At 35.8% G+C, this 25,046-nt stretch overlaps 1 protein-coding gene across 4 annotated transcripts in view; it reads right to left on the bottom strand.

Moving 5' to 3' along the window:
* LOC127847940 (uncharacterized) overlaps positions 1-25,046 on the bottom strand; it is a 60,214-nt gene that overhangs the window by 18,450 nt on the left and 16,718 nt on the right. For 2 of the 4 annotated variants that reach the window (XM_052380189.1, XM_052380188.1), the window contains exons 3-5: positions 7,753-7,824; positions 1,158-1,353; positions 477-565 (exon numbers count right to left, since the gene is read on the bottom strand). In XM_052380189.1, the coding sequence (XP_052236149.1) occupies positions 477-565; positions 1,158-1,353; positions 7,753-7,824 (357 nt within the window). Of the gene's footprint in view, positions 1-476; positions 566-1,157; positions 1,354-7,752; positions 7,825-8,558; positions 8,700-11,384; positions 11,539-25,046 lie in introns of those variants that run through there. The other 2 variants (XM_052380187.1, XM_052380190.1) reach the window with 2 other exon arrangements.

A 25,046-nucleotide genomic window follows, 5' to 3' on the forward strand; every position in this document is an offset into this window, starting at 1 on the left:
AATTTCCTTAGTAATTTATATTTTTCGCAAGATATATAATGGCGGACGGTCGGATCGACGAACTGTATTTTTTGTTTATAGACTTAAAATCCACACGATAGGGGTAATGTACCTTTTTAGTCCATTAACTTAAGCAGACGCCGTTAAATGCTAACCATGCGCACATCAAGGGCTTTTTCTACAGTACATTTCTGTTATTATAGCGGAAACAAACATTTATTTATATTGAGGTCAAAAGCACACGAACACAGACATTCACTATATTCTATATCGGTACCCAAAGCAGACATGCGCATTTACCCCCCCCCCCCCCACACACACACACTTCAGAATCCGTTTTAAAATTGAAAGCACAAGACCAATTAATAGATCATTTGGCGCGTAATTGTATTCTTATTCAAATGTCGATACCAGTCTTTACAGTATTCTTTAACTCAACGCTCTCAAATGACCTTTTCTGACAAACATGTTCCTACCTCATCGAAGGCACATTCGACAACGCTGTCGCAGTCACGGGGATTTGCCACTGAATTGCAGTGTAAACAACGACGGCTATTCGGGGGTGCTAAATTGAAAATAAGCGCAAGTTAAATTGCTTGTTGATATACTCGTAAACGTGCTTTTTCACATTTGTGTGACGCTTATGGTAATGCGTTTTTTCATTACTGTATCAGAACATTATATTGCTTAACGCGCGACACAAAGACCCGACTTACGGACGGCAGGACAGGCAGAACGTCGGACATATTTACGTAAAATTAAGTTGTTAATTATCCTTTTTAAAGTGGCCACTAACGCTATTAATGTCAATATTTCATATGCTCCTATGTTTACATGCTTTGGAGAAATACTATAAACGAGGATTCAAACATTTAAGAGATCAATCAGTTAAATATACTATAGTTCAAATGCTGTAAAGCATTTAAATACGATATTAGTAATATTTTTTGAAAACAGGTAAAACGATGATGAATTAGAAACGATAATAGTTCAGAAGAAGTGTTATAAGATAATCAACAAAATCTGCTGTACAAACATTCAGTTTGGTTGACGTACAACATCTTAAACATTTCGAGTCGTAGCCATGTATCTATATTGTACATAAATATGATTTAACAGTTCTATACAACGCCAGCAACAGCAGCAATAACACGTACACGATCCGCACTTGCCCAACTGATCATTTGCGTCATTTGCGCATTCCAAACACAAAACATTATCGCCTGGATTAGCACGTGATCCTGGGACTTGTGACGTCATGTCAAGTGCAGACAATTTTGCTGAGTCACCGCTTCCATTCTCATCGCGTCTGCCAATAGGCTGAACATTGGTGGTCTGATTTTGTAGGCATGCCTTAATCACAAAACACACATTGACAAAAGTAACACATGTGCAATAAGAATTCACACATTTATAGTAGACCTCGCTAATGAGTAATCTTTAAACATTTGACACATTAAAGGGGCCTGTTCACAGATTTTGGAATGTATTGAAGTTTGTCATTAAATGCTTTATATTGATAAATGTAAACATTGGATCTCAAAACATCCAGTAAAAATCAAGAATAAAACAAAAAAGTAACCCTCAACAGGGCTCGAACCACTGACCCCTTGAGTCCTGTAGTCCTGGAGTAAAAGTCTACCACTTAGACCACTCGGCCATTCGTGCGTATTCAGTGAATATACTTTATATAAGCAATCCTCGTAGTTTCACAAAATATAACGACATCAACAGAACTCTCCAAGTTATTCAATCGTTTCGCGTCGCAACGCTTTATAATTTTCATTTTTTAAATCGTCAAAAGATGCAAATAATGGCTATGCAGGAAAAATGTTCAGTTTTACAGTTTCCTTACAAATATCATTACTAAAATGAAAATTTGCGAATCAGAAAACAACTTTTTTTAATTTTGTCAATTAACGCAAACGTGAAAAGGCCCCCTTAAAGCTTATAAAGAACTGCGTTACATTAAAAAAAACACAAATGTCACCAATATTTGCCTTTACAAAATAGTATTTAATCGACTGACAAACTGGGATTTGTTATCTGTATGAGTAAGATGGACCAGAGTATCGCTAGTATGCGACAAATTTTATCTTGAAAAATATGTTTTATACAATATAAAAAGAAAGTTTGTCACATCTTAACTAAGGTGAGTAATAGTTTGCTTAACAGTTTGTTACATCGACGGGAGCGGGTGGGGATAGCGTTTCCACTTGAACCATGAATGTATAAAGTTTTCCTTACACCTGATTTGAATCTCCGTCTTTTAGGATCAACATCTAATCCGGTACCACTGCAGCACACAAGTTTTTAACATTAAAAGCTTTTTAAAAACCATTTTGCTGACTAAGTGCACAACGATCGAAACTGACTTTTTGTAAACTTTTCAGTACGATAATGTTTTTGAATAATTTATTCATTTGTATCAGTAATACAATAAAATAGTTTGCATTAATGTATGTATTGTACGTTTGTTTTAAAGTTCGTGACACTATATACTCTTATTGGCATTATTGTAATCGGGGATATTTGTTAAATATCAAAATACAACTTTTGCCCTGAAAATCTTGAACTGTTTTACTTTGTTATGCAAAAAGGTCGTATCTGAAAATCAGATCATTTTATTCTGTTCATATGTCTTAATATGTAGACTTTCATTCTGAATGCTTGAAATATGTGTTTATTGAACAAAATTTTTATGATGGAAGAAAATAAACAATTTTACATTTCTTTGAATTCAAGTTGGATTACCTTGGGGACATGACATTTATTTATTGTGCTCTATTTTAACCAACAATTATGGTATTATCTGTTTATTTGAAACAAAAGAGGTTATTTGAAGGTATGCAGACATACTATAAACAGCAAATGATATTTAAAAAAACAGTGAATGTGTGCCTGTACAGACTTATTAAGTTGAAAATCAATACATAAAAAGGAAACAGTTATTGCCATATGTTTACATCTTTCTTAAATCATTTAATATTTGTATTGTTATTTTTATCATCATTGCCTCAGTCTGACTAAAATAGAAATGAACTTTGTTATTAAAAGCAGGCCTAAAACACCCTTTCTGAATTCAAATACAAACTATTCAAATATGAGTGTGATATACGAAAAATGATAAGAAAGAACATAGTTGGAAATCTAACTAATATTTTCCCTACATTTTGAGCATCATTATTATAATTGTCTCAGTCTGACACGCTAAGCACTGATACCATTGTCACAGTCTGACCAGCTACAAACTGGTAACATTGTATATGTCTGACATGATAGGTACTGGTACCATTGTCACAGTTTGACATGATGCATACTAGTATCATTGTCTAAGTCGGACAATCTATGTACTGGTACGATTGTCACAGTCAGACATGCTACGTTATGGTATCATTGTCACAATCTGACATACTACGAACTGGTACCCTTGTCACAGTCTGAAATGCTACGTACTGGTATCTTTGTGTCAGATTGACATTCTACATGTACGGACTGGTACCATTTGCACAACCTTACATGCTACGTACTGGTATCATTGTCACAGTCTTACATGATGCATAATGATATCATTGTCACAGTCCTACATTCTACGTTCTGGTACCATTGTCACAGCCAGAGATGCTACGTAATGGTATGATTGTAACTGTCTGACATCGTACCTACTAGTAACATTGCCACAGTTTGATATGCTATGTACTAGTATAATTGTCTGACATGCTAAATACAGGTACCATCGTCACAGTCTGACATGCTACTTACTGGTACCATTATAACACTATGACAAGCTACGAACTGGTCGCATTGTCACAGTCTGACATGCTTCGTATTGGAACCATTGTCACAGTCTTACCTGCTATGTACTGGTACCATGGTCACCGTATTACATGCTGCGTACTGGTACAACCGTCACAGTCTGACATGCTCTGTACTGGTAACAATATTTCAGTTAAACATGCTGCGTATTGGTACCATTATCACAGTGTGACATGCTACGTTCTGGCACAATTGTCGGATTTGACATGATACATTCTGGCACTATTGTCCAGTCTGACATTCTATGTACTGGTATAATTGTCTCGGTCTGATATACTACCTACTGGTACCATTGTCACAGTCTGACATGCTAGGTACTGGTATGATTGTCACAGATTGACATAGTACATGTACGTACTGGTACCATTGTAAGAGTCTGACATGCTATGTACTGGTACAATTATATTACAGTCTGTAATGCTACGTACTGGTACTATTGTAACAGTCTGACATGCTACATACTAGTACCATTGTCACAGTATGATATGCTTCGTACTGGAACAATTGTCAAAGTCTCACAAGCTGCGGACTGGTACCATTGTCGCAGTCTTACATGTTACGTACTGGTATCAGTGTCACAGTCGGACATGCTACGTACTGGTACCATTATCACAGTCTGACATGCTACGTACTGGCACCATTGTCACAGTGTGACATGCTATGAACGGGTACAATTGTCGGATTTGACATGACACATACTGGTACTATTGCCTTAGTCTGACATTTTATGTACTGGTATAATTGTTTCTCTCTTACATACTAAGTACTGGTACCATTGTCTCAGTTTCACATTGTACATGTACGTACTGGTATCATTTTAACAGTCTGACATGCTATGTACTGGTAAAATTGTTACAGTCTGACAGGCTACGTACTGGTACAACTGCCACAGTCTGACATGCTATGTAATGGTTCCATTGTAACATTCCGACATGCTACGTACTGGTAGCATTGTCATTGGCTGACATGCTACGTACTGGTACCATTGTCACAGTCCGACATGTTACGTACTTGTACCATTATCACAGTCTGACATGCTACGTACAGGTACCATTGTTACAGCCACACACGCTATGTACCGGTACCATTGTCACAGTCTGACATGCTACATACTTGTACCATAGTAAAAGTCTTATATGCTATGTCCTGGTACTATGGCCACAGTCTTTCATGCTTCATACTGGTACAATTATCACAGTCTGACATGCTTTGCACTGGTACCATGGACACAGTCTGACATGATATGTACTGGTACCATTATCACAGTCTGACATGATATGTACTGGTTCCATGATCACAGTCTTACATGCTGCATACTGGTATCATTGTCACAGTCTGACGTGCTATATACTGGTACCATTATCACAGTCTTACATTCTAAATACTGGTACCATTGCAAATGTCTGACATGCTACATAGTGGAACCATTGTCACAGTCTTACATGCTACGTACTGGTGCCATTGTCACAGTCTGACATGCTACATAATGGTACCAATTTTACAGTCTGACATGCTACGTACTGGTGCCATTGTCACAGTCGGACATGCGAAATACTGGTACCAATTTTACAGTCTGACATGACACGTACTGGTACCATTGTCTAACATGCTACGACCTGGTACCATTGTCACAGTCTGACATGCTACGAACTGGTAACATTGTCACTGTTTGACATGCTAAGTACTGGTACAATTATAACGATCTGACATGCTACGTACTGGTACCATTGTCACAGTCTGACATACTTTATACTGGTACCATTATCAAAGTCTGACATGCTATGTACTGGTACCATTGTTTCAGTCTGACATGCTTTGTACTGATACCATTGTAAATGTATGACATGCTACAAACTAGTACCAATGTCACAGTCTAACATGCTACGTACTGGTATAATTGTTTCAGTCTTATATGCTAGGTACTGGTTCCATTGTAACAGTTTGACTTGTTACACACATGTAGCATTGTCACAGTATGACATTCTACAGACTGGTTGAATTGTAACAGTCTGACATACTACGTACTGGTACCATCGTCACAGTCTGGCATGCTACGGACTGGTACAATTGTCGCAGTCTAACATGATACATACTGGTACTATTGTCACAGTCTGACATGTTATGTACTGGTACCATTGTCACTGTCTGACATGCAAGGTACTGGTACCATCGTCACATTCTGACATGCTACGCACTGGTACCATTGTCACAGTCTGACATGCTACGTACTGTTATTATTGTCTCAGTGTGACATGCTACATGTACTTACTGCTACTGGTCACAGTCTTACTTCCTAGGTACTGGTACTATTGCCACAGTCTGGCATGCGACACACTGGTACCATTATACTATAATGTTCATATTCATTTTCAATTCAAAACGGTTGAAACTGCAGATACGACCGCTTTGCAATGAACATTATTTCATTTTGAGATACTACCTTTTGCCAAATGCTGGTTTTGAGGGTTTTGTTCAGCAAAAATTAGCTGTAATATTTTTGTCAAATTACAAATGTTGACATTATAGTACAAAATATGCCATCAAGTCATTTTCATAAAAAATGTTAGTTACGACCGTTTTGCGCTAAGCCCAAGATTTGTTAGTAACGCGGCATTCCCGAATCTTCGACGAAAAGCGTTACAAACAGTTAATTATATTGATTGATTGAGTATATTGCAAGCATTTTTTTACTACTACATCTCCCGCCGCAAAGAGATAGGAAAAATATAGAAATGTCCGTCGTTTATCCGTCCGTCAGGCCGTCATTCTGAGACTTTCGTTTCTTCTCTATATCTTCCATAACCTTTAACGGATTTCCATGAAACTGTCCTCATATATTGAATTCATTGAGATAATGGGTAAACTGCGTGAGTTGGTTGATTACCAATTCAATTTCTTTCTGAATGGCCGCATTTGATATTCCATTTGAGTGATTTTCATAAAATCAGATTAAAATTGCAGCATTAAGACGATGTGAAAAAAATCCTTAGTCAGTCTTGCTCGCTCGCTTTAAAGTCATCCTTCAATGACAAAGTTTTAAGCTTCCATTTTAATGGCCGCATTATATCGTTTATATCTTTTGAAGGATTTTCAGGAACCTTACTAACGTGTAATTGTCAATGACACGATGTTCAGTAAGCATGAGTCAGTAATCACTTCGCAAGGTCGATCGATCTTACACTTTAATGTATAATTTGTGAGCCTCATTTTTGTGTCCGGTCCATATTTCATATAAATGTACCTCATTATTTGATTTTCATAAAAGTGACAAAAATTCACGTGTAATGAAGACAGTATGAAAAAGGCATTATTCAATTACGCTTATTAAATATAAAGATTCACAGTTTTAGCCTCTATGTTCGTGTCCGGTCCATATCTGCTTTACTTATTTTAAGATATTAAAGAAACTATGCAAGGCCGTTTAGTTCATTGAAACGCTATGCAAAGACCTTATTTAATTACGCTTTTTCAAGATCAGGTTTCACAGTTTAAGCCTCTATTTCCGTGTCCGATGAATATCTGCTTTACCTATTTTAAGATATTTATGAAACTATGCAAGATCGTTAAGTTCATTAAAGCGCTTTGCAAAGGTATTATTCAATTACGCCTATTCAAGATCAAGTTTAACAGTTTTAGCCTCTATTTTCGTGTCCAGTCTATATTTGATTTACTTATTTTAAGATATTAATGAGACTATGCAAGACCGTTTACTTCATTGAAGCGCTATGCACAGGCACTAGTCAGTTACGCCTGCTCAAGGCGGTCAATGCTTTTCTCAAAGTTCAAACTTTGAGGCCATTTCTTCCTTGTCCGTTTCTCTGATATCTCATGTACCCGTTGATAAAGCTGTCTCTTAGACTGTTGTTTGAAAGTAACACCATTTTGGCGCAAATGATACAACCGGAACCATTCTATCGGATGTTTCGTCAAACTTACGTTTCGTGGTATACAGCCCAATTTGAAATATTCGCGGTGAGAAGGAGCACGCAGCTTTTGGACGACACATTGCTGAAACAAAATGATAGTCAGTCAAAAAATATTACTAATTTTTTAATGTTATAGTTAGAACATATCCTGCATTTGATTTGGTCTGAAAAATTTAAATCACTGTAACATGCATACATAAGATTTTCAAATGTGGTACTATATTACTACAGCTACTCAGAAAACGTTATTAAATAGCAATTATATATAAGGTCATAACTTTGGATGAGGTAAAAGCCTTGGATGAGGTCACAACCTTAAATGTGAATACAACCTTGGATGAGGCCACAATGATTTTTCCGGCCTTGGACCTAGCTTCATCGAAATCAGATTATGAGAATAATACAGTAAAAGGGCAAATCAAACAGTTTTCTAACGGCGCGGCCACCTCGCGCGAGCGGCGTTGTAGAAGACCACAGACCGTTGCTACTTCGATCCAACTGCCCTCTCTCCTGCGCATCGGACAAATGCATTGCCGAATATTTGGCGTTTGGACAATCAATCTGAGCTTTGTTACTTTAGCCTCATCATGTATGGGTTCATCTGGATAGGCCACTGACAAGTTTCTGAGCTTATCTATGTGTATAGTAGAGCAGTGTTCAGATAATTCCTTAGGGATGCGAACTATGTCATTCCTATTTTATTCAGTTTAAATACGTTAATTGATCGGCCTGGTATACCTGAAATATTCCTTTAAGACGGCTCAAAGTCGAAACCAGCGTAGTATACTACATATGAAATAAATGATAAAGTCACACCTCTGTATCTAAACACGTCCCGACGGTTGGACAATGGCTTGACATAACCACGTCATCGCACATGTGGCAAAGTGGTCCTGTTGCGCCTGCGTGGAATATCAGCGACAACCACAATAGATACACGATAGTGCACATGTTTAACTGTAACAGAAAAATGAGACATGTAACGAAATAGAGTAATCTTCGGCTCGTGATGTGACAAAAGTAGCGAAGTTGACTTTATTGGCATGCAGAAAGGAACACAAACAACACGTATAGAAAGTAGTTCACATGTCGAAGCGGAACCTAAAAAAAATGATGAATGGGTTTAACAACATTCAAATCATAATCGATGCAAGTTCATGCATATATTTGGTAAAGTATACTTCAAACTCTGAAACTATGCAATATTACTACAAACGATTTATTTTATGAGAACAATACAGACACAGATAATCACGATTTTATTTGTCTCTACTTTGCAAGAAAAGTCTACAAATTCGCTTCATACAAATATACAATGTCAGCACAATTCCTCCAAGACTCGAGCTATTTAGCGGAACCAATTTTTCCAATTTTAATAACAGTTACTTTTGCCCAAAAGCCCCAAGATGCACAGAAGTATAATAAAATACCTCCATCTACCTCCATCTAACGTTATTTTGCGGATATTGTTTTTTCTAATTTTAGTGCCAATGACCTTTAACCAAGTGACCCAAAAAGCAATCTCAGTCTCATTCCGTCTGAACTTCTGCAATGAGCGCAAATTTCTCAAAACAAAAGGCGGCATAATCCGGCAAAAATGCAGGTACATCTTGGTAAGTGACTGTTTATAAATACCCTTAACACATATTAAGTGTTTTATTTCAATATGTGTTTTTGGACATTATCAGAGATATTGACTTGCTCTGAATACACGTTTTCCAGAATTTTTCTTAGTACGAAAATGGGAAAGATTGTATAAAATTGCGGGTCAGAGCTGTGTATTCATCATTTACCTCACACAATTACATCAAACATATAGGTGTAATTTAAATCGAATACACCAGTAGAAAGTGTCATGGAGATGTTGAACGTTTACCATAACCAGAGTGTATGTAGAGCTCAAAATAACTAAAACTAGGGTCAACACATTGGGAGAGTCATAACCAAGAATTCGAGATTGCAACCACCACCATGCAACGATACTTACCAATAATTGGGGATCTCAACTACCACAACTGAATGATCATTACCAAAGATTGTGGATCTAAACTCAAACCATTAGAGGTCATTAAAAAAATGGGGATTTAAACCACCACCAGGGGATGATACTTAACAATAATTGGGGCCCTTAACTACCACCATCGAATGGTCATTACCAAGGTTTGGGGATTTAAACCAAAACCATGAGAGGTCAGTTCCAAGGATTTGGAATTTTAACCAAAACCATGTGAGGTCATTACCAAGATTTTGGAATTTAAACCACCACCATATTATGGTCATTCCCAAAGATTGGGGATCTAAAACAACGCAATGAGAAGTCATTACCTAGTGTTCCAGAGCTACATCGTTGTACTTGGTGCGGTCATTACAAAGCATTATGGATATAAACCGATGTACATGGGACGGTTAATACACACAATTGGGATCTAAACTGGTCTAGAAACATTATTCTAGGAAACATAACCAAACGCAAAATGAACGAGCCTTACAACTCATTAAATTATTTCTTGAAAACTATTCTTATCATCAGCAGGTAGTATAATAACATAAAGAAAAATGCATACAATACACAAATATTAATAAAACCATAAAAAGGCTAGGATCACCGACTAGGAGCGGCCAATGTAGGGTCACCGCCTACGAACGGCCGATGTAGGGTGACCGCATAGGAACGGCCAATGGAGGTCATCGCCTAGGAACGGTTATTGCATAGTCACCATGTAGGAATCGCAAATATATATCAACAGGAACGGCAATTGTTGGGTCAGCAAGTAAGAACGACCAATGTAGGGTTACCGAGAAGAAACGACCAATCTAGGGTGACTGAATAGGAACGGCCAATGTAGGGTCACGGAGAAAGAAACGGCCATTGTAATTTCACCAAGTAAGAACGGCCTTTTTAGGGTAACCGAGTATGAACTGCCAATTAAGGCTAACCGAGAAGGAACAGCCAATGTAATGTTACCGAGAAGGAATGGCATTTATAGGGTCACCGCGTATGAACGGCAAACCTATGGTCAACCCCTATGCACGGCAAATGTAGGGCTAGCGCCTAGAAACGGCCAATGTTGTTTTAGCGCCTAGGAACGGCCAGTATAGGGTCACCATATAGGAACGGTAAATGTATGGATACCGTCTAGGAACGGCCAATGTAGTGTCACCGTCTAGGAACGGCAAATATATATGGTCACCGTCCAGGAATGCCCAAATAACCTATAAAGACACACCGTCTAGGAACGGCCAATTTAGGGTCACCGCCTAGGAACGGCAAATATAGGGTGACCGAGTAGGAAAGACAAATGTAGGGTTACCGTCTATGAACGCCTTATGTAGGGTTACCGGCACCGAGTATGAACGGCAAATGTAGGGTCACTGAGAAAAGAAGACCAATGTAGGGTCACCGTCTAGGAACGGCCACTGTAGGATTACCGAGTAGGAACGACCAATTAAGGGTTACCGAGTGGGAGCGACCAATGTCAAGTTAGCGAGTAGAAACGAACAATTAAGGGTTACCGTCTAGGAACGGCAAATGCAGGGTCTTCGCCTAAGAACAACCAATGCAGAGGTTTTGGCGCTTTAAACATATATACTGGCATTCTTGGAGAATATCACACAAAAAAGCATGCCACAAAATTCACTCACCTGAATGTTCACATGTAGAAGCTCAAATAATGAAAAATTCAATCGCTTATCAATGTAGGACGTCACGAAACGGTTTCTTACATAAGCTGCTCTTGAAAGCACTGGGGTTCTTATCAATATGTCCATAGCCTATATAGGCGATACACTCTATTTGATACTTTCCTCCGGTTCATGCACATGCAGGTTGAATTTATATGTATATACAGCACTAATGTCATGATCGACCAGAAAGTTAAAAATCTCCACGAGTCGAGTATATACACAATTATTTTTATTATTGTTAAAGTCGGAGTAAATAATGTGATGCCTTTCATATCGAATTACAAAGATAGTGTGATATAAGTTCTCTTTGCATTCATAAGACACTGATTTTCTAAAATAGCAGCCTTGCTTTGCAAATAAACGCAACTATAAAAATGACTAACGATTCAAAATTTGAAATCAATTTAAAACTTAAAAGTGTTTCATTGCATATTTATCTGGCTGGTTAAATCGTCTATGCGGTTACCTTTTGCTGGTTTATTAATTATTTTAGAGGTTATCACTAATGTTAAAATGTATTCAAGAAAGTCAGAAAACACTGAGAGCTTCGAATACATGTTTTCGCTCTTTTAAGTGTCAATAGATTCACTCAAACTTTATAGGATGTATTTTTAAAACTATTTTTGAAACTAGAGCAATAAAGGAATTCCGGAAAAGTACATATGAAGCATCTTGCTGGAATTTGAAAATATAGCCGTAGAATTGAATTAATGACATATCCCCACCCGAGTAATGTTTGAGTTAACAAACCTTTTGTATTCAACCAAGCTCTCAACTAATTCAGCTAGTTTTGGCAATTGTGATAAATACACAGTTAAATTGAAATTACTTGATCAAATATATTTTCTTATGCAGCTCGCGAGCTGTTGAAGTTTTATCCGGCAGGCATATGTACTTAGAAACTTAGTCAACTTCAGATAATTATAGGAGTAAACAACACAAAAACACAAAGCCATTCACAATATTTAACATTTGAAGAGGTCTCAGAGTGTTGTATTTATTCTAAAATGTATATGCGTTCACAGTAGTACACTAGGTGAATTATATAGGGAATCGATACCTCAGTCCCAGTATGCTATTTTAACGGTTACAAAATATTATAAAAGAACATTTAAAAGGATTATTCCGTCATTATCACGAAAATTGAACAAAGCCTGTACTATACGATGATGCAATGATGACGTCATGAGACATGAGTGAGTCTATTTAAAGAAGAAATATGCAAAAACAACTCCTAGTCCCGCGCCTAGCAACGGCATTGTGACGTCCACAGCTGACATAGGTCCTGAAATTTATTTAAAAAATCAATAACTAAAAATAGGCAAAATAATATACTTTAAATAGTACAAACAGCGTCCACTGATTCTATTTTCTTCTGTCATTTTGTCAAAATTATTGAAGTTATTTTTTGTGAATACTGGATATTGGAACAACTGTTCTGAAATGAGATAACAATATTGAATGAGACTTCAACGTCAACAGTAATATTCGGTTGTGCATACTTCTGTCATAGCAGCAAAAACGCACAATACTTATTTGGTATCATATTTTTAAGAAATGACAGCATGCTTATTAAAAGTTCAGATTATTTGGTGTTACGTCTCAAGTGTTAAGCTAATTTTTATAATACATTCAAAAGTCTCTCAATTTTCCACACAAAGGAAGCTACACCAACCAAGTACCCCCAAATCAAATAGTGGTGTGTAACCTAATTCTTACCCTGTCCGTATCCGGTCTGCAACTGACTCTGGACCGTCGTAGTCGTCTGGTTCATATATGTTATCTCGATGATACTGTTATAATTTGTTACCGGGCAACCGTTTTTTTTTATATATTTATTACGATACAAACGTTTATTGAGTGTTATATGTGTTCATCTGTAAAGTTGTTATGTTGTTTGATTCTATGTCTTGGCCATATTACATTTGTGAATATGTATTTGGCCACAGGCAGTCTCCCAGTATGCCAATACACTTTGAAACTATATAACAGTATATTTCACAACGCTGTATACCCTTAATATTGTGCATTGGGGTACATTATATCATAATTTAAAGGGGCCTTTTCACAGATTTTGCAATGTATTTATGTGTGTTACTGTGTGCTTAAAATTAATAAATATTAACATGTGAACTAGACAACACAAATAAAATCAAAAGAAAGAGAAGAAAAAACTTTACACTTAACTGAGCTCCAACTACTGACCATTGGAGGTAAAGTGTAGAACTTAAACAACTGAGCCATCCTTGCTCATATAGTAAATGGGGTATTTGAAATATATAAGCAATCCTCATAAGACACAAAATATAACAATTACATCAGAATCTTTTCGCGTTTGAAACGCTTTATAATTTTCAGGTTTTTAAATCGTAAAAAGATGCAAATAATTGATATTTTAGAGCATGTTTAATGCTCAGTATTACTGTTTCCTCGTAAATATCATAGCTACAACGAAAATTAGCAAATCACTAGTGGCGGCGCCAGTGTATCGTACAAGAACTTACCAATTTGGCAACATGAGCGGGAATATCATCACGAGTCAACCCCAATCGCGTTCTTATTCGACACGCTCCAAAGTGACCACCAGTTCTCGCAACTTAAACGTCGGGATGATTGTAATGAGCTCTGCATTCGTCAAGTCATAAACAGATTGCTCTGAGCGAAGGATAGCCGTTATATCGTTTCTAAGTCTTAGATCTTTGAAAAATACCAAGATCAGTAAGTGAGACCAATCGTTGCATTCTAAATGGATAACATGACAGGGGAACTGTAACAATTTTTTTGTAAAACTGTGTCCTCTTACATGAACATGATAATTATGGGCATTCGTAAGTGATGATTTTATATGAGAGCGTCCGAAATTATTTCCACATAACGAATCTGAACTGATTAATACACAGTTAAATAACGTAGCGCCTTTTACTCACAAAACGTTAGGTTCGCAATCGAGAGCACAACATAGGGAAACTTTTCTAATCGTATCTAAAATCTTGATGAGGCTATCTATCGCGATTCTTTGCCAAAATGAATGAACATACTTTATATCTGATAAACATTTCAGAAAAATCGGATCTTCATATTCTTGAGTTTTTGCACATAAACGAAAAATAACCTATTTGAAATTAAACGAAAATATCTTCCTTTGAAACGAAAAAATCTGACCGTTTGATAAGACCAATCTTATTTAAACTTTGCTTAGCAAGTGGTAGCGAATTCGGATTATGAGTTTCTCCGAGCTCGCATGGGTTTTAAGTAGCGAATAGACGAACGGACTGACATCAAAAATCGTTGCACTAATCTGCAACCTACCAGAAAATTGAAAATTATATGGAAACAAGAGGCTACTAAATGGCTCTCAAAAATTAATAACTGTTATCATACGTGTAGAATGCAGATGCGTTTTTAATCATTTAAGTTGTGACAACCACAAGTTTGGTCTTACGAAAAAAGTGAAATAAATTAAGTGCATATTCCCCATATTGTCTTTAAAGAAAATACCAAATTGCATCAACCTCACTGAAGCACTTTTTGAGTTGTATCTCGATCCAGATTTGAGTTTTAATTTATTTCTCTAAGTATATCAATCATATCATGAAACAACTAGAGCGCATATCCCCCGCATAGCACGCTTTCCACGTACGTAGCGTAAGTGCTTTAAGAATTACCGCAGGCAAATGATCGGACATACTGACACACACGGACGGACCGGGGGTAAGCCTTTTGTGCCCACAAATTGCACCGGCTAGGGCCTAATAAAGTGTGTCTGTACTCAAAAGTTCTGGTTTCTGGTATAGATTAACAGCACGTTTTTCGAAACAAATTTATAAACAAAAAAAATTGTTTATATTCAATTTATTTGCAGCGTCTAAAACAAGTGGCGTCTGGAATAACATTAAAAAAAATCTGACAATTAAACAATCCGTTGAAGTCGTATCCGTTTCTAGAATGTCATCGTCTGAAATTGAAAAATCGTCGAACCAATACCCATAATCTTACCAGTTGTAAGGAAATGGCAAAAACTAAAGCTACTTGTTTGAAAATTATTATGCTATTTATTTTTAAGCTGCAAACCAATGTCAACATGACGCAAGTTGAATGTAAAATATTCTTTTTAACGCTGAGGTAATTTAAGTTGAACACTAGAATATGTATTTTGCAATTTCATTATAATTAGCATAACAACAAACAAATTATTCATTGCGATCACAATCGTGGCATTTTCAGGCCAGGTTTACTAGTCTACCGAGTTTTAAGTTAATACAATTTAGAATTCCGCATTAGAATACAGGCCGCGTTCTGTGAAAAGGGAGTTTAATGAATGTGCGTAAAGTGTCGTTCCAGACTAGCATGTGCAATCCACAGTCCTAAGTGAAACTTAGGCGTAAACAAGACAAATCACTAAGAATAGCATGTGGTTGATTATTAAAGGCATTGCACCGATTTAAAAAAGCGAGACACAAAACCAAAATACTATACGAGATACACAAATACACAACAAACACACAGAATGAACCAGCGGTTACCGACAATGAACGGACACGGCAAAGCATTGGTGCCTTTAAACCGATACAAAAATTTCAAACCCCACACAAGTCCATATTTGTTGTTCAAAAATAAGAGCAGATACAAGTACCCAAAATTAATAACAAAACATTGAATACCTGAGAAATAATTTAAATTACCGTTTTGCTACTCGGTGTGTTAATTCAAACGAGAACAACAACATTGCAACATTTGATGCAATTGAAATAAAACTCCAGTATGAATTAACTACATTTTGTATTCGATCAAAAAGCTTTAGCGACATATCATCATATTATAGTTAAACATTCATACCATGGTAATTCAAGGCATAAGTCGTAATGATGGTTGTAAAAACTACTAAAAGGAAAATTTATGTTTTACAACATGCATTTACATGATTGATCGAGTATAACTATTATCGGATCTATAAAACTGTATATGATAGAATCTTCTTAATAGTGAAAAGAAATAAATACTTACAAGTTCATTTTAAATAAATGATAATAATTCAACAAAATTACAAGATTCATATTTGGTAAAGTTTTTAAAACAAAAATATGCACCCTAAGCGACCCGAAAATTGAATCATTCAGAGAAAAATTCATAAAGACATGATTTTCGGGGGTTCTTGACACCAAGGTTTTAGTTGTTAGTCAGCTGCCTGGTAACCGATAAAAAAACAAATAAAATACATATAAAACCTCATCATAATATACAATTACATAATGTTTGAAAGAACAGTTCAAAGGCGGTGACCTCATTGTGTAGTATTGTGTGCTGTTTCGCATTGTTTTGTGTGCTGTTTCGCATTGTTTAATTATTGCTCTATTGCCATATTTACAAAGCCCGTGGTGATCATACAATTTATTTTTACGTAACGCAACTGGAATACCGTTATGTGTGCTAATAACAATACATTAAATAAAAAGTTAATATTACATAACCATGTCTTATGTTTTAAGCGAATAAAAAAGAACATATATTTAGTATTTTTGTTGGCTCAGCTTTGTGGGCAATTTTTTGTTTGATGTCCAAAATGCGAACAGAAGTTGTTATAAACACTTCTTTCTAAGCATTCAGTAGGCAACAATATGAAACAAAGAATTACCACTTGTATTTACGTTCACTGTTATATATTTACAAGGGAATGAGGGAATGAGAACCTTTGTTATCAGCTAACATTATTCGTTCTTATCATAACTAAATGTTAATGCAAAATTTCAACTAATTTCATAATCTTACATAATTATGTTCTGATTGATACACCGCCTTGTGTTAATCATTTTGAAAATGGTCGTTTCATATTTTAAGTGTTAGTTCTCTTACGGCATAACCGTGAGTTGACTGATATTTCCCAATAACAATGAGAGCGTTATCTAAAAATATACCCATGAAAAGCTCCAGTAAATCGTGGGGAGTGGATTTCCATCATACACACAGGTGAAGGTTACGACTCCTGACTGGTGATAAAATTGTTTTGTAAAGCTGATGACATGACCCGGCTCTGAATTAAATATCCTGTTAATAGCGTTCACGATGCATTATCAATCTTGTTGTGTCTGCTAGTAAAGGTAAAACAATATTTATTTAATTAAACATACCTGCAAGCATAAAAAAATCATGTTAAGTCGTACAAAGCTCCACATTTCAAATATCAATAAGACATAATTATCTAAAAAAAATGAACAAATAATAATAATAATAATAATAATACAGATAATAATAATAATAATAATAACTTTATTTAATGAAGAATTCACATTAAGAAATAATTTCTTTTTACAATGTGATCTTCAGTAACATAACACAAGTATATAGTTTAAAACATGCATACGAACATTCAATGGAAAAAAGGAACTATACAGTTAAATGTCATAATACTTTCCTTCTCAATTCCGACGACGTGGACGACGACGAAGACGACGACGACGACGATGATGATGATGAATGATTACGATAATTCAAAATATGATACAAAAATCAATCTTTCAAAATACATCACATCAGACACATCACAGCAATGTATAAACATAGAAAAAAAACTATCACGTGAGCATACATGTATGTCAATGAGTTGTTTGTAGGTATTCTTTTAGTGTTATTTTGAATGTAGTATTCGAAGACACTTGTCGGATGTTAATTGGAATGAAATTCGTGCACGAAATGAAAACGCTCGTTTTCCATAATTTGTTCTTAACGGAATAGTTGATATCCACCCGGTGGATCTAAGAGCATCAACATTGTTATTTGAGATATGAATAACATTAGTCAAATAAGAGGGCATTGCGCCTAATACAAGCTTATGAACAATAGATCCAATAAGAAATGTACATATGTTATTAAATGTTAACCAACTTAGTTCTTTGAATAAGGGAGTTTAAAGGGGTTGAATATGGTTTATTCAGTATTCTTTTAGCAACTTGATTTTGTATCGAATGTATTTTACGTAAGTGTGACTGTGTTGCTGAGCACCATAAAGAGCAAAAATTATCCATAGTCGTTAATATATATGAGTTGTAAAATAGTTTCTTTGTTTCATAGTTTATTCGTTTTAATAAGGCTAGTTTAGTTTACGACATACACTGTTTATGTGCGATTGCCATGTAAGATGCTCATCAATCGTAACTCCTAGTAAATTAAATAATTTGGTTTGTTAAAAAATAATGCCATTAATATAATGTGTAAGATTTAGTTTTGTGTGTATGAATTAACATGTTATTTAAGGAGCACCATGTTGTCAAATCTCTTTGCAAATTTAATTTTATATTTTGAATGTTATAATCCGATACGTGTGATGTTGAATCGTCTACGTTAAGATCAATTGTTTAGTTTTAAACGAAGGATGGGGTGTAATTAATGTAAATATGGTGGGAGGCGGAAAACTACAACGGGCGAGGCATGGTCAGGGGTGATAACCCCCCAAAAAGGTTAGGGTAAGGGTGAGGATTAGGGGTCGGGTTAGGGTTAGGGTTGGGTTTAGGCTAACCCAAACTTTAACCCGACCCCTAACACTAACCCAAACCCTAACCCTAACCCTCTAACCCCCCTTGCGCAATACCATACCATGCCTCGCCCGTTGTAGTTTTCCGCCTCCCAAATAAGACAGGCTCAAGTATAGAGCCTTGTGGTACACCGGTTTTGATATATTGAAACGACGATTTTCTGGAACCTATTTTTATACACTGTCTTCTATTAGAAAGATAAGATTTTATCAAAGCATAAGCATTGTCAAAAAAATGGAACATGCTGAGTATTTCAAATGAAATGTCATGATCTACTAAATCGAATGTTTTCCGGAGATCCAGGAAAATTGATCCAACCATGCGACCAGAATCAATATACTGTAACCAAGAATCTACAAGGCGAATCAAGGATGTTTGACAGGAATGATTCTGGTGGAAACCAGATTGGTTACTGTGGAGTAGTTCACGCTTTTCAAGATATGATTTAAGTTGATTTGTAATGTGTCTCTCAAATATCTTCGAAGTTGTTGGGAGAATAGAAATTGGTCTATAAGTGTTAAGATCACTTTTATTTGCACCTCTAAGTATTGGCAAAACATATGCCTCTTTAAGCTAGTCAAGAAAAATTCCAGCATTTATACTATTATTAATAATAGAAGTAGACGGACCTACAATGGTATCCCAACAATATATGTAGTTTGCAAGAAATGAAAAGGAATATCACGCCTTATACTCAATTTATCTTCTATGTGTGTGTTAATAATATTCTTTAGCCACAATGTAGAAATTCTTTTTGGGGTTATTGTATGCATTATTTTTTAATAGATCAAGCAAAATGTAAGATGCCTTAACTAGATGCCCTAAATGGTGAATAATAATGCAAATGTCAGAATGAGCGCTGTATAAGTGATGGTGTGCATATTATTCACTTGTACAGTGTTACTATTTTGCTACATTACAGACGCGGGGCCTAAGTAAAGAACACAATTAAAACCCCTACACAGCCCCTACCTAATCCTTGCAAAACGCCAAAGTCGACTATAACTCGCCCGCAAGAACAAGCCAAAGTCGACTATAACTCATCCGGAAAAAAACACACATTTGTTACTAGGGAGTCATTATAAGATTAACCAAAACTAACTTCCAGAAAACAAAACACATTTTGTTCTCTAAACTACATAGTTATGTCAGGCAAACTGTCAAGTTAATGTATGTTAAATTTGGACACTTACATTCTTAATAGTGGGAACAGAATTGTCATAATTATTCCTGACAATACCATAATGTTCAAAATAATTATAAATACATGTACACATATGTTTATGTAAAAATTTTCTTGAAAGTGATTCTCAAAAATCTTTGCCTCATGATGCTTTTACGTACCAATTTTTCTACATACTTCGTATATACCCTGTATAAGTTGTTTTTGACGAACCACTCAACACATGGATTATTGTCTAAGGTATATTCATTATAAATGATCTGTATTTTTTTTAAATTGTCGTCTTAATAATTAACTTGTTTTTTTAATGGTTGTTTGTACGCCATAACATTTGTTTTCTGTGATGTGCCATTGGTATTTAATGTCTTCTTTAATCATTTGTAGTACATATACTAAATCTTGTATCCGGTTATAAAATAAACGAGACAATTGTTTAAGATTAAATCATTATGTACACATTTTGAAAGTTCAGCCGTCAAACAAGTAGGAGCTTTGCAAAATATGTCCTACTTATGAACTTATGAACATAATTAACCTTTGTTATCAGCCAATCGTGACATTATTCTTTCTTATCATAACTAAATGTTAATGCCAAATTTCAACTAATTTGATATTCTTACATAATTATGTTCTGATTGATACACCGCCTTGTGTTAATCATTTTGTAACAGCGGAAAGAGCGTTTCGTATTTTAAGTGTTAGTTCCCTTACGGCGTAACCGACCGGGACTATATGTTTTCACCCGTTCGTCAGTGTGTTCGTCTGCATATCAGTCGCTTTACCATATTGTGGTTGCTATGAAACAGATTATATGATTATAGAAATAATTATGAAATTAAATGTTATCATGTGATATGAATGATGCTTAAAAACTTAATTATTATCCTGTGATAAGAATGATGATAATATTGATTGATGAACATAGAATCGGCATCCTGTCATTAAAGAGTACGTAATCTCGGTTAATGAAGATTGTGGCGATCCTGATATTACTCAGACAACAATAACCTGGTTAAGGACTGCTCTCTGACTGTGCCTCCGTAGCTCAGTGGATAAGGCGCTTGCGTTGAAATCCAGAGGTCCCGGTTTCGATTCCGGGTCGGGGAACATACATGCCAGTCGTGTTTCAGCAGAATGCTTACTGACAAATAAAGGCTAAGCCCGGCATTAAGACTGTGACCGAGCTCTTGTTTGTCACGCCTATTGAATTAAGAGGCTGGATAGTGGGTTTGATCTCTTTATTACCGCACCGTGTCATTAACATACGTCCTATGCACGTGATGACCATACTCAAATGGTTGGCTACCTATAATACCAATAAGTGCTTACTTATGACCCACCTAAACCATATATGCAAACATTAACATAGCTAAACTGCAGGCTTAAAAAAAAAATGTCCCCTAATATATTGTAAGCAGCCATTTGGCAAAAAACAATCTGACATCGCAGAAAAGCACACGTCAGCGCACAAAACACTCACAGACCACGCACATAACAAAAAATAATCAATAGAAGTGGCCATCGCCCAATTACGTTTTATTTTCGACCGAGACCGTAATTAACTTGTTTCGGCAACGACCGTGGTCAACTTGTTTCGGCTACGACCGTCGTCAACTTGTTTTGGCCACGACCGTCGTCAACTTGTTTAGGCCACGACCGTCGTCAACTTTTTTCGGCACTCGGCCGCGGGCGCCTGCCTCCGCCTCTTATTATATAAAACGCCGTTTGACCTAGGAAGTCAAATACGGTTTTCACAAGTTGTAAAACGATCGATGCCGTTCAAACAGCAAATATAGTTAAAACCTAACGGTTTTATTTCGAAATAATAATAACTATAGTTTACCTCTAATTTCAAGTCATAAATAAATTAGTGTTTACTTTTAAAGACTTTACAATACTTGTATTTTAATAATTTTTCGTCAAACTTAGTGGAACATAAAAATCTTATTAATGACACAATTTGAATCTTCTTTCCCCAATACAATTTTATATTCCACTATAAATCATATAATAAACCCACAGGCACAACAGTCGTGTCACCGCGGAGCAGACTTTTTTCTCAATAAATGTATCCCGCTTATATTAGGTTCATAGTGTGATGAGTTGTACCAAGAGTGAAATCGTTAATCTTGAACTTATCCTGGTTAGAACAATGTCTGATATAATAAGAATTTGAAGTCAATCTTGTTCATCTTTTGACAATTTTTAATTGTTTCAGTTTTTATACGATTAACGCGACATACTGCGATAAAGTTTTAAAGGGGCCATTTCACAGATTTAGGGAAATTTTGAAGTTTGTCATTAAATGCTTTATATTGATAAATGTAAACATTGGATCTTAAAAGCTCCAGTAAAAAATCAAGAATAAAATTAAAAAAAGGAAAAAAAGTAGCCGGTACCAGGGCTCAAACCAGTGATCCCCGGAGTCCTGGAGTTAGTCTGAAATAAAAACACATTAGCCCTCTCGGCTATTCCGCCGAGCATACACAGTTACAGTATTTTTTAATTTATATAAGCAATCTTCGTAGTTTCGTAAATTTAAATGACAACATCAGAACTCTCCAAATTATTCAATCGTTTCGCATTGCAACGCTTTATAATTTTTAGGTTTTCAAATCGTCAAAAGATACATATAATGGCTATATTAGACTATGGTAAATGTTCAGTAATACTGTTTTGATAAACGTAGGATGACGTATCGCCGCAATCCACAATATCATATACGTAGCTTTAGTAATGTTTTAATAAGCGTAGGCTCCGATCGGACGGACTCTAGAACACACAGACCCACTGACAACCCGACACACGGACGGACTGGGCGTGAACCTTGTCCCATCGGATTACACCGATGAGTGACTAATAATAAAAGTTTATACTCATCTACAATAATAAAATGTATCAAAAATTTGAGAAAGGGCAAGGGCACATAACTTTGCAAAAAGTAAAAGTTTGTTTCTTTACAGGGAATAACCACTCTTTAAAACAACAGGTTATTAACAAAACCATTGATAAGATTCAACTTATTTGCACCGTCTGAAGCTAGTTATGTCGGAAATTACATCAAAATAAGAATTCTGGCAATAAGACAAAATCTTGGAGACGTCTTTGTTGCAAGAAGGGTATCGTCTGAAAATAAAGATAATTATAACATAATATGGTCGAATCAATATCAGTTATCTTGCCTGTCATCAGGAAAAAGCAACTCAAGCTACGTGTTGCGTTGTTCTTACGTTCAATATGTTAAAATCTGCAAACCAATGTACACTTGCAAGAAGCAAGTTTAATGTTACATATTGCAGATTACGCTTTGTTTAAGTTATACACCATGCATAAATATGAGCCTTGCTCTGTGAAAAGGGGGTGGAAAGCATGTGCGTCTAGTGCCGTACCAGATAAGCCTGTGCAGTTCGCATAGGCTAATCAGGGACGACATTTATCGCCTAAACTGGATTTTCGCTAAGAGACATTTTGTAAATTAAAAATATCTTAAAAGCGGAAAGTGTCGTCCCTTATAAGCATATGCGGACTGGACAGGCTTATCTAGGACGACACTTTACGCACATGCATTAAACCCCCTTTTCCCAGAGCACGGCTCATAATTATTATCAAAAGTATACAAATGTTAAGATTGCAATGTTTATTAGCAGTAGGTCTTTGTGGTCGTGACATTTTATAAAAAGGCTTTGTTATAGGTAAAGATTCTGATGCCAACCACCATAATGTTAACATGACTTAACCTCATGTCAATTTGACCAAACACTGTGAAAATATTTCCCGGACTAATAAACACCCTACTAAACATAATGAAATCAGGACTCAACCTAAAGCCAATTTTACCCAACAAAATGTCAAAATGACTACATAATAACACACTTAATTAACTTATGCCGACTTTACCAAACATTATGTTAGCTAGACTTAAGCAAAACAATCCTTTCCAAACATAAGGATTATTGGACGTAATCTAAAGTTAATTTAACTCAACCTTATGTCATCTTTACCAAACAATATGCCATACTTCACACTCTCAAATTGCTTGTTGACCATAAAAAATTCCAAATTAACTCGATCTTATACAAAACATTTTCAATTCCTATCAACTTGTCCCGACATAATGCCAGATTGACTCAACCAAATGCCATCTTTACTACTTAAAATGTCGCTTGCACCTTTAAAACTCAATCTTATGACAGCTTGGCCACACACAATGCCTGTTTGACTCAACCTTACCTATTGATAGTTTGACATTACATAATGTCCGTTCGATTGCGTTGATATTCGTTCGCGTGTGTGTTGTTTCGCAGTATTGGGTCATTGCTTTATTGCCATCAATACAAAGCTTGTAGTGATTATACCCCTTTTCTCTAAGCTGTCGCAACAGGAATTTCGTTATGTTTGTTTATTACAACAAAATACCGAAAATCTAGATACTACATAACAATGTGTTTTAATAAAGGCAAACAATAAAAAGAACAGCCATGTTATATATTGTGTTTGCGAAGCATGGTAGAAAAACCTTTTGTTAGATGTCAAAAAATGAGAACCGACATCGTCATAAAACCGTTTTCGGAGCTCCTTTAAGAAAACCGTATTAAATCAATTTTAATAACTTTGTGCTGTTTAGGTTTAAGTCAATTAAGAATTGTTTACAATCACTTAACTGTAATAAAAAAGAAACGAGCCTTCTCATTCATCCTTCATTCTCATAAAAAGTCATATAATTTTGCTAAACGCATGAAAAATGTATCTTTCTTTCGGTTGTCGTTATGAAGCATGTGTAATCAAATTGGCATTATGCTTTTAATTTTTGACGACGAGCTGTATATGCTGAGGTCGCATATGTTAATGTTGTTAGCGAGTGTAGCAATTTATCAATTACCAATATCAAGTCACAGTTTCATTTACTTAGGA

The sequence above is a fragment of the Dreissena polymorpha genome, chromosome 10 (genome assembly GCF_020536995.1).
Source record: "Dreissena polymorpha isolate Duluth1 chromosome 10, UMN_Dpol_1.0, whole genome shotgun sequence".
In the NCBI taxonomy this organism is placed as follows: Eukaryota; Metazoa; Mollusca; class Bivalvia; order Myida; family Dreissenidae; genus Dreissena; species Dreissena polymorpha.